The 15151-nt window shown below is 36.2% G+C and overlaps 1 protein-coding gene across 1 annotated transcript; it reads left to right on the forward strand.

Annotated features, from left to right (window-relative positions):
• The first annotated feature begins 2891 nt into the window (after window positions 1-2891).
• LOC121427894 (mucin-17-like) lies at window positions 2892-12938 on the forward strand. Its single transcript, XM_041624468.1, has 10 exons — window positions 2892-2976; window positions 3823-3999; window positions 4576-4764; window positions 4950-6440; window positions 6667-6780; window positions 8059-8186; window positions 9223-9436; window positions 10524-10670; window positions 11421-11601; window positions 12685-12938. The coding sequence occupies exons 1-10, from the start codon at window positions 2892-2894 to the stop codon at window positions 12899-12901; spliced, it is 2943 nt and encodes a 980-aa protein (XP_041480402.1). The 3' UTR covers window positions 12902-12938.
• The last annotated feature ends 2213 nt before the right edge of the window (window positions 12939-15151 follow it).

Below are 15151 nucleotides of genomic sequence, written 5' to 3' on the forward strand. Positions count from 1 at the left end.
ACATCCTAATTGCTCATTAGCATGTCACGTGACAACATACTAGACATTTCTTCTCATTCTGTATATGCTCTTTCCATTATACACACGGGGTGGTATTTTGATAATTAAAGCTAGGTTTAACTCTAGTCTATAATAAAATTTCACTCCATACTTCTGCGGAAGGCAGGATTTTGTTATTTTCTCCATATTCGAGACAATCATTTTGATTCAATCAATCAATTAAGATTTATAATATTTTCTATTATTTCCTTTTTCACAATTCGAATGTAAACTACTTGAAAACTATATGAACACAGAATTTTCGATATGTCCTTGTGTAATCATGCCTGCTATACACTCGTAACATGGTATGACTTCAAATTACATCATACATATCAGCTAACCCAAACACTGCCAAATGCATACATTTTTTCACAATGAAGGTAACAGCGCCTTCTATAATTTTATTTCATCACTTCCGCGTAAGTACTTTTTTAATCACTGAATGATTTATACGATTTAGTGTCTTTGTATATTTTCGGTGGTGATTACCTTGACTTTGTATTTTTTCCCCATATTGTTCATGAATTATTGCTATTTTTAATGTATTTTATATGCATGTAATACTTAGGAGAACCATGAATTGAATTGAAGTGAAGAGAAGTGAAGTAAAGAATATAAAGACATATGATGCTGATCATGTTTTATCGTATATAAATTATTGGTTTTGACAACTTTACTGACAAAAGTATGATAATTAAAAATATTTCAATTGGTTAATATGTAGACAACTGGCACTCCAAAAAAGTGGGTCTAAGTTGTCCTAGGTTTAACCAAAGAATGACTTTTAGAACACCACCAAGTGAATTCAGAATGTTGCGAAGCATCGTAAGTTTTTTTTTACTTTAAACATCCTGAACATTGTGCGAAAAAGAAGATGAGTGGCAATGAGATTAGAAGAACATCGAAGTCTTATGAAATGCTACCACTAATGATACAAACAATTAAAACTAAGTAATATGCAAAAGTCCACAAAAACTATGAATACAGCTATTATAACCTTCTTTCTTTCACAAATATGATGTGATGTGATTTACTAGAAACTAATAAGGTCCTCTGTATTATTTCGGCATAACTACTGTTTTTTTTTTCTGGTGACATTATGTGTTCCAATGTCATCTAATGGAAAATTTGAATTAAAAGCAAATGAAAAAAAAACACGATTCTTTCTCTTTTATACCAAATGTTTTAGTAGTGACTATGTCGATATGTATACATTCGTGTGTGTATTGGCAACGGGGTTTCAATAATGTTACTATAATGTATTCGCTTTGTCTGCATGAACGGGCCGTTTAAGACTACTCGACCGCTTTGCTATATATTACGACTCTGATCTTAATAAAATAAACTTATGTTTGCGATTTGGGTGGAAGCACTTGGATATGAACGTTGTTGATGATCTGCATACACTTCGCGAGGCAAAGCGATATCGTTCCTGGTATGTTTTTCTTCTCAAATATTTGCATTCTGGTAATCCGTCATATATTTTTTCTCTGTCAAATTGAATACTCGTATTAAATAGTTCGAAACCAGATCGCCAATTAAAGGCTGTGTAATAACATATCTTTCCAATTACGCTTTTCGAGAAGAGCTATATTATTTTTGTTAATTACGTAAGGCAGAGAAAAAATTGTAAATCTGTTACTACCAATCTTCACAATTAGGGATTTACTTACCATTTCACTGTATTTCAGGTTCATGTCTGTGCTCGGTAAGTATATTTTTTGCACGATTTCAAGTCGAGTATTACATTCCAAGATATACAGTGTATATCCACTGATCACCTCACCATGCTGACTGATGTAGCCTATGAAATTTTCACATATACTGTCACCGAAATAAATAGACATAGAGCCTACTGGCAGTTGAGGGTGCTTTTTCTTTTGTAATTTGCGTGATCATAAAAAATATCAAGCGCTTTGATAATTCAGATGGTCATTTTGTTTTTAAATCATATTAATGTAGTTTATTTCGTTTAAAAAAACTGTTTAAATAGATTTAGTTTCACAGAATTTCAGTCTGACTGTACAGGAACCAATCGGATTCTAGATTTAGTTTTAATCCGTAATTTATATTTAAATCTGGTGGGATTTGAATTCAAATCTTTTAAGATGGAAAAAAATCGTTAGTATTAAAACTACATACATAATTCGATTGATCCCTAGCTACGTCCACCTTGATTTATTTTAAATTCCTGCAATAAAGTGTGTGCTATTTTTCCTAGAAATATAACATGTATACGGTGAACTTAATAAAAAAAAAGATTCAGAAGTATAAAGAAGATTGCTAAAATAAATATAAATTTAAGAGGCATTAATGATTAGCCTGTTTAATCATTATGTGGGTGACTCTTTCCATTCCTGCCATTAAAAAAATAAATATATTTTTTCACTTTTTTTTCTTTACTTTTTTGAGATTGTTCCAACTTGTCCTAGAAATTAAAAAAAAAATCTAAAGAATCAAACCAATACTAAAACTTTTAAAGAACACATCCTACATGAACACGGTTTGTAAAACAACCTTTGTTTTTTAACGGTGACCATATCAAAGAACACAGGTGCCTTGATGAATATGTAAAGAAGGGGATATATATAAATTATATTTTAACGTCATTAAACAGAGAGAAGCTGATTGGCATCTCACATTCCTGTAAGCAAACTCTAACAGTGCACTATATGTACGAGTAAGCTGAATGGTTCCTATGTCTGTATGTATAAGTGGTATATTTCCACTAAATCCTATTAAAATATCTGAAATGTTGCTAAATTGGCAAAGTTGCAAAATTGCTATTCTACTTAAGGCAACTTCTTTATTTATCGCAGTGTGAGGTTCGTGAATATAGCTCATTGAATATGGCACATCTCGTGTGGAGAAAGCATGCAGCCATCTTTGTCTTTGGAATCATTATCTTACATCGGCCACCTGGGGTCTATTCAGGTACCAGAATGAATGAATTACATTTTTATTATTATTCTGTTAATCTTAATAAGGTTTTGAAAAGGATAAAACAAAGTTTGAATGGAAATGTTAAAAATCATATTTATAATAACAAGAATGGTGGTGGTGATGATGGTGGTGGTACTGGTGATGATACTGCTGCTGCTGCTGCTGATGATGATGATTGTGGTGGTTTTGTTGATGGTAAGTGCTATACAAATAATGACGACGGTATCAGAAGTAGTAATAGTTCTAGTTGTAGTAGTAATGGAAGTAGTAGTAGTAGTAGTAGTAGTGGTTGTTGATGTTATTGTAGTATGCAAATTGCACATTAAGCGTTATACTAAAAAATTTAATTATCAGAAGTTTTCTATACACTCTTAAAACACGGCAAATCAGTCAGATTGACTAGACCAGTAGTCAGCTGGGAGCAACTGATATGGCAATCACTGATATTCACATTTCTGACATATATTCTCGTCAGAAATAATTCTGTTCTAGTAAAATATGACTAGAAAATAGTCAAATATGACTAGAATAACAGTTGCACCCAGCTGACCCTATCAACTAGTCAGTTTTTAGTGATTTGTTTTTAGAGCGTAGTACCATAATTGAATAGCCCATTGGTAAAGTAAGCGTCTTCGCTGCTCTCCATAACATTTAAAATTAACATGATTAATGCATCTTTGAAATGCAAAACATATTTTATTGGTCCATGCCTATGAAAGCGCAAGACATGATACAATATTGTTAACAATTTTTTTTTCTGACATTGAGACGGACCGTTATAGTCCCCGAACAAGGGCAGTTATAAAAATCAGTATATTATATTACATTGTCGTGCAGTGTGCCAGAAACCTCCAGAAGACCAGTATGCGTCTACTATCTTTATTCCCGATTCTACCGAGTACGAAGAGTTCACAACTGTAGAAATGACGTGTGAACCCGGTACATCGGGAGCTGGTTCACCTACTAGTCTGTGTATGAACGGGGTCTGGGAGCCTTCTCCACTCATCTGCTACAGTAAGTATATACTAATACATTGTAGTATGTCAAGACTGGATGAGTATTCGGGCAAGACAGCGAAATCCCCATGCTTCATTCGCAGTACAAACGTTTTCATGTATTACTGTATTTTTCCTTGTTTATTACTTTCTTTTATTTGTATTTTGTTTTGTTTTTCTCAATCTTAAGGCATCTCTAATTTCCACTCTGCCATGCACAACCCTGTCTTGTTTTGGTTTTCCATATTTTTTTTAAAGACATAATTTGCCAGCATGAAACAAGACAATGTGAGGATGAATTGAAACAAGGTCTCCACTCACCAATACTGATTTATTTGAGGTAATCTGCCCTTTCTTCCGATTCATCATTCTTGTTGTGAATTTCTATCATGAATAGGGAACATCCATTCCCAGTTGAATGACAATCGTATAATGTCTGCCTAATATTAGATTATATCTTTTCTGGTTTTAACTATTCTAATCGCGTCTCAACCTTCTCTCATTCCGTCTTTCTTTCTCTCTCTCCCTCTCCCACTCCCTCACTCTCTCTACACCCCCCCCCCCCCTCTCACTGTTCCTGTCCATTTTCTTAAAGGTAACTGCGAGCGACCAGGAGTATATCATGACGTCACATACGACCCAGATCAGGAAAGTTATGAACATGACTCCGTTGTGACGTATGAGTGTGTCGATGGAACGAATGACTTGCTTGGTCCAAATCAGGCATTTTGTGAAAATGGCGTCTGGAATCCACTACCAACCTCAGCTAACCCGTCTTGTTCTGGTAAGATACTTAACATTATACACAAAGAGTATTATGGGATGACCATGTTCAATGAAATAATCTAAAAAATGTACTTGTCTGAGTCTGATTCAGAACAATTTTCACAAAAGTTAATCTATCTATCTATCTATATATCTATCTCATTTATCTCTCTCTTTCAATCTCTCTTTTAAACTACCATGTAGGAATCCGGACGGTACCGCCAACGACCAGCCGACAGACAACAGATACAACTTCGCGATCAGCAACCAGTGATCCTGTGTCAACTGTCGCAACATCCCAAGATGGCACCACTGATGTTACTACAACGGCTATTGAAGAAACGGAGCCAGTATCAGGAAGGCCAAGCTCTACCGAAAATCCATCAACAGCAGAACCTGTAACACCAACAGATGTGGCCCCCATTTCGGATTCGTTAACATCCATGCTGTTATTAACAACCTATGTTAGTGAGTTTAAACCGTCAACTGAACCGATGACTCCCATTTCCGTACAAACCACGGAAGATACCCCAGGCTCACCTACCTTGGAATTAACTGAAGGCAGCACTGTTCTTACACATGAGACTGACAGCATAACTGTTTCAGAATCTACATCGCTAATGACGCCGGTTAGTGCATTTTCTGCAACAACAGATCGTTCTGAACGCAGAACTACAAATGATTTCCTGGATCGAACTGACAGCAGCAGTGTTGTCGGTGTGACAGCTAGTAGTGCAGTCACCATAACAAATCCAATAAAAGGTACAACTGCTTCAGTGCTTACTGAACAAACCGGCATGAGTACTGTAACTGATGCACTAAATGAACCAACTAAGGATAACACTGCTTCATCAGCTACTTTCCAAACCGAAGGTATCACCATGATCACGTCTATTGGTACTGCTGATTTAAATACTGACATCACAAGTGAAGCGACAATCACGACTGAAGGCATCCAAACAACAGGATATACTTCAGGTACACAGACTGATGGTACTCACACACAAGGAACAGATCAACAAACTGGACAAACATTTGCATCCACCGTTGAAATCTTACCAACAGATTCTATTTCAACATCCGCCTCAGCATATCCTGATGAAACCCATATTCCAACCACAGGAACATTGGGATCCGAGCAGACAAAAACCGAACAACATATCACCATGTCGACAGGAACTCTTGTCACATCAAGCACAATTTCAGATTTAACTAGCCAGGCCACGAATACATACAAAATAACTTCTGAAGGTCATACAGATGTTTCCATAATACCTACAGAAGAACTATCAACTACATATATTTCGAGTTCGGAGACTAGCGTGACAACAATGCAGGCAATGACTTCTAAATTAGGCACAGCAATATCATCGGATCCAGTGAGCACATCCTCATCTGAAGGAACATTCATAACAATGGTAACAGAGGATATCATGACAACGGATCAACCGGAAGGTACAAAAACACCGATAGAAGACATGTCCACAGCAATGATAGGAACCGTGTCTACGGGTGTTTCTGATGAAGTCAGCCAGGAACCAAACGAGGGACCGACTACTTTAATAGACGTGACAGAGGATGCTACTACAGGAGACATCACAATCATTACAACCAATGCCGTAACGGAACCAAGCAAAACGTCCACAGGCCAAATGCCTTCTGAGGCAAAAGTGACTACAATGAAAACTACTTCTCGTGAGTAATATTCTTACTTTGTACAAATAAAACTTTAAAAGAACGTTGCATAATATTAAGTACAGACAATTGTTACAACGTTTAACCCAGAATTGACGTCAGAGTTATCATTGAACTTACAAGTGGACCATAATGCCATAGATGTATCTATAAACATTGTTATTTCAATTATATCATGGTCAGCTTTTAGATGATCTCTCATTTTTCTCAATATTTTTACCCTTAGCTGTGGAAGATCCTTGCAATGGTCAGTGTGACATAGATAGAGAGATCTGTGTAGATACAACATGTATATGCCGAGAGGGTTCCCAAAGACCGTATGGAGAATCGACTTGTGAACGTGAGCATGTAATGTTTTCATTTGTCGGGTAAAAATGAGTTAATTGATAGAAATATAGATAAATAAATAAAGTAATATTAAATGAGCGAATAACCCAATAAATAAAAATGATTAAAAGTATTAAAGCTTTTTGGCGTTTCTTTGAAAATGTTCATGTAATTTTAATAAAATTTATCATGTTATATTCTCCTTTTTATTTCTTTTTTTGGAGGGAGGCCTAAGAAAAAGTGTAGCCCTACAAAAATCATGTAAATAAATGTACATGTAAATGGCTACAGATGCCAAGTAGGTGTAGTCTGCCCCCCCCCCCCCCCCGACAAAAAACGCAGTAATTTTTTAATTTCAATTTTCACTTTTCTTTTTTTAAATAGTTTAAATAGTAAACCACTCCTTTTTACTTGAGAAGGCCATAGTTTTTACAGGTCGCCCCAGTGTTTCTTAGTTAGTATTAAATGGAAATCTAAGTACAAACTTAGTAAACGCAGCAACTTAGGAAAATTATCAATTACAAACTTTACTCTGTTCTATGTAATTTTTTAAACTTTGGGGGACTTTGCTCTTGTTAGTAGAGCGCACACCCTCTGTTTCACAGCTATTATTTTTTTCCTTGAATTACATATTGATACATTATTCCATAGTATTGAAGGAAGATGGACTGAGTAATTGATAATAAATTGAATGGAATTCTCTTTCATCTGTAGATTATCTACGTTTTTCCATGGAAATACCAAGCATCCGCTTCGAATTTCCCCAGATCATTTAAATTTCTTGTTTTTTCTCAAAAGCAACAATATTTGTTTGGGGGGTCTGAAATAGGTACAAAATATACTTTACAATTTGATGATAAAAGAATACTGAGAAATGAAATACTTTTGAGCGGCTTTGAAAAAAAAATAATATCTCAACTTAATTGTGCAAAATGTAATTCAGCATTTTACCATGGGGAGGCAGATTTTGTGGAGTGCTGACGATTCCGCCCGTATATTATTAAAATGATAATATCATTCGTATACTTGGAATAGGCATTAGATGAGTTTCTGTAATCATGGTAATGAACGCATTTACTGTCGGTAAATTTCAAAGTTGTAGGGACTGAATGTCACCACTTCTTTCCGGGGGAGGGGGATTCAAACAAGTATTTATATTGAACTGATATGTCACACCGCGTCCATTTTACCTGTATATCAAATTTTCTCCAAGTTACGTTGATTATGATCACACAGTATAGCAATGGCAGTTTCTTATCTTAATATTTCGTTTTAATAATTCATGTTTCAGCTACAACATACTACACTATAAGTATGACCATACTAGAGATTGATGGTGCTGCTGCTATTTTTACAAGCGAACTTCAATCGACTGGGAGTGATGCTTTCAATACATTGCAGTTGACTGTTTGCACGGCGGTAAGCTGGAAAAGGTTTCATTCGGTTTATTCAAATATTGAATTCCTGAGTACTTCATTGAAGTAGTAGTTGCAGAACAATTGTTTACCATTTAGAATTCCATCAGCTTGTACAATGTAAGTGCCCTTCCAGTCTCTGTCCAAAGCTCCTACACCCCTACGAAATTGAGTATCTATGTATTAATGCACGTTTAAATTTATGTTATCATTTTCATCATTTCTGCCGTTCCAGCTCTCTGTTCCTTCTCTGATGTTTTTGGCTTTTCTCCTAGTCGTCATCTGTAACACCATCTTCATCACCAGTACCATCACAACCAGTAGCGGATCCTTGAGAGCAATATGCACAATAAATCAATTGTAAAGATATCTATAGTAGAAATTTTCGTACACAACTTTATTTTATCTTTTCAGAATTTTCGGACAAAAAATGCCCCCTTTGGGAAAATTATGATCACGTCATCAATAACAAAAATGAAAATCATGATCGTTTCCATCATCATCACCCATCATCATTGTCATTATCATCATCATCACCATCATCATCATCATCATTATCATCATCATCATCACCATCATCATCATCATTATCATCATCATCATCATCATCATCATCATCATCATCATCATCATTATCATCATCATCATCATCACCATCATTATCATCATCATCATCATTATCATCATCATCATCATCATTATCATCATCATCACCATCATCATTATCATCATCATCATCATTATCATCATCACCATCATCATTATCATTACAAAATTATGATTTTGTAATTAAAATATTCAACTTTTTTGCTCGATCGCTTTGATCTCTTGCTACTTGTATGAGGTTTTTTTTTCCCGATACGCCATATTTCGCCCTCTCTAAACTGTTGACTATGTTTACGCCCTTTCAGTACCATCAATATTTTTGCGTTCATCTTCAGATTAATCCAGGCTTGGATTAATCATATCATTTTCCTTTTATTAAATTCATTTATTTTTCAAAATATTCCTTTTCATTTTACTTTTCATTTGCCTTTCAGGTAACGGCATTACTGGATGGTATTGTTAGTGGGTTTAAATCCTGTTCGGCTATTAGCTTTAGTGCAGGGAGCATCATAGCTGAAATCAGACTGGGATTCACTAATACAACAGGAGTAGAGGCGCAGAGTATACTCGATGCTGTAATGACGGCTAATCTCTTTCAAGCTACCAATTCTAATTTCACAATTAATCCAAACGAAACTTCTGTCACACGTAAGTTAAAAGCTCGTATATGCATGTATATATATATATATATATGTATATATATATATATGTGTGTGTGTGTGTATAGTAGATTTATTGCGTTATCTTTCTTCCCTTTGCATTTTCCTTTCACTGACCATGAATCGGTATCGATATTGCACCCAGGGCCTGTATGTTTTTTTGTCATGTTTTTATTTTGTTTAGATTAAAATGGTTTAACTTGCTTAAAGGGGAATGAAACCTTAGGAACAAATAGGCTTCTGTAGAAACAGAAAAATCAAAGAATAAGAATAAAGAAAGTTTGAGAAAAAACGGACAAATAATGAGAAAGTTATGAGCATTTGAATATTGCAATCACTAATGCCACGGAGATCCTCCCATTGGCAATGCGACAAGGATGTGTGATGTCACAGATGAACAACTTTCCCTTTGGTGGACTATAAAATACCCTCAAAATGTCTCTTTTTGCTTTTTCTTATGATGATACAAACTCTTTATCCATGATGTATTAAAAAATATGTATTACATGCCCTCATGTAAAAAGAACACATGATCTAGGGATAGATGTGATAAAAGAGGCAATTCAAGTGAAATATATACTAAAGTAATGGGGAGAGTTGTTCACAAGTGACATCACACACCTTTGTCGCATTGCCAATTTGCTATCTCCATAGCAATAGTGATCGCAATATTCAAATGCTCATAACTTTCTCATTATTTGTCTGATTTTTCTCAAACTTTTGTTGATATGTTTCTTTGATTTTTCTGTTTTCACACAAGCTATCTTGTTCCAATGGTTTCATTCTCCAACTCCGGATGCGACGCTGACTCTCACTTAATTTTAAAATAGTATTCTAATACAGCTCAATGTGATATTGGTTTTGATTAAGGTTCCGAATCGGATTCGGATTATGAAGACGATCTTATCATTCTTCCTCTAAATCAGCAACTTTGATAAAGAAAACTGACTATACTTAAGACTATGATCTCATCATGATCATGATACTAATATGTTGATTCTGATTCTGACTTTTGATGTACCCTGGTCGTGCTTTGGACATACTAAACCTTTTTAATTTTATAAATTGATTTGCAGCCACTGATGAATGTAAACTTGGCTTGGACGATTGCTCCCATCACGCTGATTGTAAAGATCTAGCCGAGAAATCATTTACATGTCAATGTTGGGATGGATACGCTGATAATTCACCTGAAGGTTATGACGGTAGAAACTGTGCAGCATGTAAGATTTTTTTACCTTCTTGAAATGCTAAATCTGATATTGTATGACTACATATTTTATTATTCGATTAACCCACAGACATAACAGAGATCATAATCTCATTGAAAACTGTGCATGATCAACCACATTTGAAATGCATATGACACTACATTTGCTTCTGGGACATTCGATCCGGTTTGAATAACTCAGAGGGTGTAGGGTGAAAGTTGGGATTGTTTTTATTTTTCATTTTTTCATTGTTTTGTTCAGAATAATGTAAAGATAAAGGTTTATTTAGTCTTGGACGTTAGATTACAGGTTTGGCTTAGCATGCATATTTCCCTTCGGAGAGATTGTCGCCGGAGCAAATGTCACAGAACCGAAATACAGTATGAAAATGTATGATAATATTCCCCCCCCCCATACGGAATTATGCGTTTGGATTATCAATTCATCACTGTCTTGACATCGCTAGTGTAACGAGAGAAAGCATTTGTTCTAACATATATGCTTGTTTAATCAAGGAGATATCACCTCTAACTTTGTTTTCCCTGGTACTTAAACAGACCCCTATCGTCATACGCCCTGCAAACTCCAGTATTTTGCTAATTTTTTATTCATATTTTGGAACTATTCACAGGTATATAAATGTTGCTTTTTTCCCATTATAAATTCCTCCTAGTCATTGCACCTACTTATGTAATTGTTATTATTTGTGGAAAATCTAAAAAAAAAATCTTTAATTCTTCTTCATTCTCCTGCCTTCTGAAGATAACTGGAAGTTGATAACCATTGTCGTTGGATCATGTACGGGGGCGTTACTCCTAGCAGCCTGCGTGATTCTAGTTTGTGGAAACAACATAGTCGATAGATGTAGTCGAAGGCCAACAAACGTAACTAATAGGGGAAGAAGACCCGGTCCAAAGCAGGACGTAGGCGTTACAACTGACGAGGGAGTCGAGGGACAGGTGAATATTCATAAAACCTACTAGCCTGATAGTTAACATTTGTGACGAGTCTTTTCGTTTTCAGAACGGCGCTGTGAAACTCTTTTTTCCACATGGTATACTATCCATCAGCGTCCACAAAAAAAAACGTCGATTGCGTAAGCACCTTGGTTTCAGACAGCCAAGCTTTGACCTTTTTTACGGTTTGCTTAATTCCGCAGCAACTATTATAATGGTAGCCGTGTCTCATTCGTCACACCATTTAGAAGTGCAATCTAACTTTTCTTCATAATAATATTATCATTCAAAATCGATGGTTTTGGTGAGCAATGTGAGATGATTTGGTTGTGCAGTGCATCCTTTTGGTATACACTGATCGGTTGTGGTCAATTTTCACTGTATATACTCCGCAAGGATATCAACATCAAGGATTTCCAGTTCGCGCAACTAAACTTAGGTATCAGAAAGTGTAGATTTCTCTGTTGTACAATTTACGTCGGCATATATCACCATGAAAGATGCGTTTCTAATCGTGTTTGACACTAGTGGTTAGCAGGCCATGTTGAGAGATACCTTCATCACCCTCCACGCCTCCTTTCCCCAGATTTCTCTTTCTTAACGCGCCCCCTGTCTATCTTTCTCTCTGCCCCCACCCGTCTCATTTTATACAACTCCCAAGAATGTTCTGTAGTTTGATTGGTCCAAATCGGATCACGTGATATTCAGTGAATCGCACTATTGCATTCAAAACCCACTTTCCTGCACTCTGACGTCATGCCAAAAGTACTATCCTGCAGGATAGTTCGATGTCTGGAATTATCTAGAATTATCTAGAATTTAGATAAAATATAGCATTTGGGGCAACTCAGTAACAGGGGGTTGTATAAAACAAATAATGCACGCATTCTTGTGCATAGAGGACCTAAATAATGAACTCTGCTCGACTCACCAAATGGATATACCGCACTCGGTCCTGCGGACCTCGGTGCGGTATATCCATTGGCTCTTCTCGCACATCGTTCATTATTTGGCCCTGCATGCACGCGCTTACGTGCATATCCCGACTTTCACTACTATTTTGTTCTGGTTACTCAGGATATTATCCCATGGCATCATCGTGAGAAAGACGAGGAAATCTTTTACGCTCATCCTGTGGTCGATGGTCAGGAGGCTCGACGGCTGAACAGTGCTCGTAATCTCAGAGGGAAGGAATCGTACAACAACGACATCGAGTCGTACGATCTCAATGACTACAGATCATCTACTTATGACCACGATGACAGATATGTTCCTTTAGCTATGTAACGTTATTAATAATAAGCTGACGATGTCCTTCAAGATCAGGCATCGCTGTATATCTCCTTTGAACTCAGAAGGCCCGCCCCTCGATAACAAGACGGGCTTAGATCATGTAAACAGTTGTTTTTTGGTTTAAGCGGGTAAAAATCAATTAGATTGTCAATTCAGATTTGCTAACAATGACAATTTCATTTTTTTTTAACCTGACAAAATATTAGATTTGAACCTAAGCTGACGGTTCTAAAGGAAATTTAGAATCGTGTGTCGCACCTGCGAAAGGGTTGTCATGCCTTGCGTTTAGGTCCTGCGTACCAACAGCATAAACAGGTTTTGGAAACAGCGCCCTCTTCTGAGTCCTGGAGCTGGTGGTTCGTTTTGACGATTAGGTTCCATGAGCCCAATTACAACGGGAGGTCTAAAGAGATTCGTTCTATCCAACCCATTCGATTTTTTTTTTTCAATTTGATATTGCTGATTGGCAAAAGTATATGAATATAATTTAAAATCTAACACTGATTTTAGAAATGGTATTTACTGAACTTCATTTGCCCAAATTGGGAAGATATAGAATGACTTTAGAACTCATTTTATTGTTTCAGTTAATGAATTTGATCCCATCATAGTTATCTTCATAAATGGCGATTTTATTTTTAAAATGAGCTGGCTACAATTCCTTTCTCTGGTATTAGCTCCTTATGCGCCTTGAGCACTCTAGAGAGTGATTTGGCGGTTTACAAGTCTCTATTATTATTATTATTATTATTATCATTATTATTATTATTATTATGATTAGTATTATGGAATGTCAGATATCCTATCCACTGGTAGTAAGCATTCGAACCTCTAATTCCACGTTTATTTTTTATGAATTTTTCAAAAGTGCCATTTTAACACACAATATGCCATATGGAGGCGCGATAGCTCAGTGGAGGCGCGATAGCTCAGTTGGTAGAGCGGGGATTCGTATTTCGGTGACCCGGGTTCGATTCCCACTAGGTGCGTTAGTGCCCTTTGGTAAGGCATTAATCCTCAGTACCAGGTCCTTCGGAGAGGACCTTAAGCCGTCGGTCCTCTGGTTGCTTGCTTACAAGCATTCATGCTTTCTTAGCAATCAGGTAAAAAATCACCACCAATCTCTCCAATCTCAAGACAGTCTATGGGGAATGTATACGCGCGTGACACCATTAATAACAGGATGGAACTAAAATTAGTCTACCACCCCATTTATGGCTCTGGGAAGCGGAGATGCTGGAGGTGTTGCGTGTATTATTTACCATCGGCAGAACCCTCTGGAAACATACACGTGTTAAATTGCAGAATATTCGAAACCAACTATACAGTGCGTCCCACAAAAAACGAAACCAAGATTTATAGATGATTTATCATGACTTAATCACAAATACAATATAACTTTTTAGGCATGTGATTTTCTCTTTGAAATTCCGATACCCCCCCCCCCGCCAAATGAGTTTTGGTATCCTTTATTCAAACTGTTTTTGCTTACTCATGCGTGAATGAGTAAAACCAGATGAAAGATGAGATTCTATAAGCTTTACATTGGTAGGTCATTTGTCTATTGTATTTGTGATTAAGTTATGATAAATCATCGCTTAATCTCGGTTTCGTATTTTTTTTTCGGGACGCACATGTATACTATGATTATTCCAATTTTCAGTCAGTCAGCAGCACCTGTACATGTACTTTGTTATGCTCGTTGATTTTTTCTCTTTTATTAAAATCAATCTTTTGTTGGGGTGGACTTGTCCTTTAAGGTCAAGCCCCCCCCCCCCCCCCCCCCCGAAAATTGTCGATTTGAATTGGTAGAGGAAAATCAAAATTCCATCAAAATCAGATGTGAAATAAGAAAGTTAAAACACTGTTTAATAAGTTTCGCTTATTTTGCACAAAACAGTTATATGCACAACTCAGTGATATGGAAATGAGTGGGTCGCGAATGTCTCTCACTTACTATTTCTTTGTTGTGCTTTTGTTTGAATCATACAATATTTCAACTTTTACAGATTTGAAAATAAGAATCAACTTGACTTAACCATAAAATGTTGAAATAATGGCAATTCCACATGTTCAGGGAGGAATAACATTTTGTTTTACATGACAATGAGAAGTAAATAAAAAATGTTCATGTTTCATATAGTAAAATACAAAAGGAAAGGTGAGTGGGTGACGTCATCAGTCTGTTCCTTTGCATACCGACCAGGATGTGCATACAACTGTTTTGTGAAATTAAGCGAAACT

This window comes from Lytechinus variegatus, chromosome 14 (assembly GCF_018143015.1).
Source record: "Lytechinus variegatus isolate NC3 chromosome 14, Lvar_3.0, whole genome shotgun sequence".
Lineage (NCBI taxonomy): Eukaryota > Metazoa > Echinodermata > Echinoidea > Temnopleuroida > Toxopneustidae > Lytechinus > Lytechinus variegatus.